Source organism: Nanorana parkeri, unplaced genomic scaffold (genome assembly GCF_000935625.1).
Source record: "Nanorana parkeri isolate BGI_ZX_2015 unplaced genomic scaffold, ASM93562v1 scaffold125, whole genome shotgun sequence".
Classification (NCBI taxonomy): Eukaryota; Metazoa; Chordata; class Amphibia; order Anura; family Dicroglossidae; genus Nanorana; species Nanorana parkeri.
Genome location: NW_017306393.1, coordinates 1,250,764 through 1,253,089, shown reverse-complemented (window position 1 = coordinate 1,253,089; position 2,326 = coordinate 1,250,764). Strand labels below are relative to the sequence as shown.

Genomic DNA, 2,326 nt, shown 5'->3' with positions numbered 1-2,326 from the left:
AACAACTGCAGGGTTCTAGACTGAATATTCACATTCTTCCATATGTCCCATTGTGACCAGTTGAGGCACACACAGCTTACTTAGCACACACAAGGGTGGCCCCATAGGACACTGCAAGGGAAAGAGCCTCCCTAAAACAGGATATCAGGTAAGGCCAGAGTTTATAGGCATGTGTGCCCCCCACACACACACACACACTGAGGCTGACTTACTAAACAAATTGGTCATGTTCACACAAAATAGAATGAAGATTCACATCAAGTATCCAATCATGTAAAAAGCTAATTCCTGTTTATCGCTTTATAGGGTTAATTGAAGTGATTCTTCACCCTAATCATTGCCAACTCCTTTATTAAATCAACCTCAGTGCGTCCATATTCATCACGTAATAAAACAAGCACTTTGCTATGTGCTCCTGCCTATTGAACCCCTGTACTCAGTGCACTCTCTGTGCCCCCGGGAGCGCTCAGCAGTCATCAGGAGTGCGCACTGGTTGCCCTTTGTTGCAAGATAAAATGTAAATTGATAAATCAGCATTTCAAATGAAAAAAAAAAAATGATCTATACAGTTCAATAACAGAGACATGTCATATCTGGGTATGTAGTCATCACTGGTCCTCTAAGTATTTCGGAAGAGCTGACAAGCAAAACGCCCCAGTGTTGGCAGCTATGCCGAAATCTGCTGTGAACCTTTCTAAAGTACATCACAGTTTTCCTGGAAGAGACAAGGAGTTGTACCTGGAAGATGGGAGTGTGCAGAGCCTCTGATATCCCGTTTTTCGGGTAGGAATTCCTGGACATGACTACAAGGACATGTTCCTCTCAGCCCAAAGGTTGCAAGGTGGGGGACCTCAAGACCCGATCACCAGAGCTCCTCAGGTTTCTGATGTGACCTGCCCATCAGCTGATTCTTCTCCAGGGACAACATCCTCACCACAGCTCCAGAATCAGCATCCGGGAAAGCCAGAAGGAACTGAGCACCGGCTTGTCTAGGTCACTGGACCAAAGTCTGGGCATCAGATCCACAATGCAACCTCAGATGACATCCGCCTTGAAGCCCATCAACGCTGCTGCTAAGGTGCTTGCAGGCTGTGACCTACCTCTCAAGGTCTTCCTGGAAAAAAAAAAAAGAGAGAGATGTGGACTGGCAATCTTGAAACGTGAATTAAAAAAAACAGACAATCTGATAGGCTGACGTTTCTCAGAGGACCTGCCTCAACCGAAGAGATGTGAATTAACCTTTGAAGCCCCTGAGAGAATTTAGGGTTCTGTTTCAGCTATGCCTGCTCTAGTTTTCTTGGCTGTACTCCCACCTTGCTTCCTTGCTGCTACAATCCTCACCGCTCGTGATTTTTGATGAACACTCTAGGGGTCTGTGTGCTCAGATGATTATTTTAGGAACGCTTTGCATGAAATGCTGGCAATAGCTTTTCACAAGGCATCGCCATATGCCCTCCGCGCATTGCTGTTCGCTGTAATCTTCCACTTTTTACGGGGACATGCTGTGCACAATTCTGTCTGCAGACTTTGGATCATATTTAGTGATTTCACTCTCTCTCTCTCTAAACATCGGTGCTGCACCAGGTTTAGCTCAGCCCGGGAAGACATCCAGATAATAATTAGTACCTTGATATAATTTTGCATTGTCACTATTCCTAGAGTACACGCTTTCATTAAACTGAACCACAATCTTCCTTTTAAAGCTAAACTCCAGCCTTACCTTCAGCCTTGCACAGTTGTATCGGCTCCTCTTCTGGACTGAAACTGCTTCCTCTGATTTCACTGCACACTGTGAACTTCTCACAATCTGCATTAGAAGCTGCTGAAAGTCAGATACAACCTGCCTCATTTCCTCCCCAGCCTTTTTAGGATCTATAGACATAAGCAAATGTGGATTACTTCTTTTGGACAATGGTTGTTTGGCTGAATTTCTACAAACATACCAGACATGTGCGATTCGTTTCGTTCCGAATCAAAATTTGTACGAATTTTCCGCAATTCGGACACATCCGAATTTCCGAATCCCATCAATTTCATTCAAAAACTAAACTCAATTGGACATGTGACTTTTCTGGCCATTCAGATGTGTTTTTTGGTTTAATGCAACCAAATGGGTCTGAATGCGAATTTTCGTTACGACAACATGGGAACTATGTGTATATATATATATAGATATACCTAGATGATACCTTTCTTATTGGACTAACAAAATATATAAAAGACAAGCTTTCGAGAGTTAACCTCTCTTCTTCAGGTCAGAAGCAATACTAAGCAACATGACAACGTTTACCACTTAAAGCAAGAGAAAGTTGTTAGGGAGGGGGGG

The 2,326-nt window shown here is 43.6% G+C and overlaps 1 protein-coding gene across 2 annotated transcripts in view; it reads right to left on the bottom strand.

The window, feature by feature from the left end:
- CACNB4 (calcium voltage-gated channel auxiliary subunit beta 4) overlaps positions 1-1,256 on the bottom strand; it is a 109,706-nt gene extending 108,450 nt beyond the window's left edge. For both annotated transcript variants that reach the window (XM_018553598.1, XM_018553600.1), the window contains exon 1: positions 739-1,256. In XM_018553598.1, coding sequence (XP_018409100.1) covers positions 739-801 — 63 coding nt within the window. In that variant the 5' untranslated portion in view covers positions 802-1,256. The remainder of the gene's footprint in view (positions 1-738) is intronic.
- Between the last annotated feature and the right edge of the window lie 1,070 nt (positions 1,257-2,326).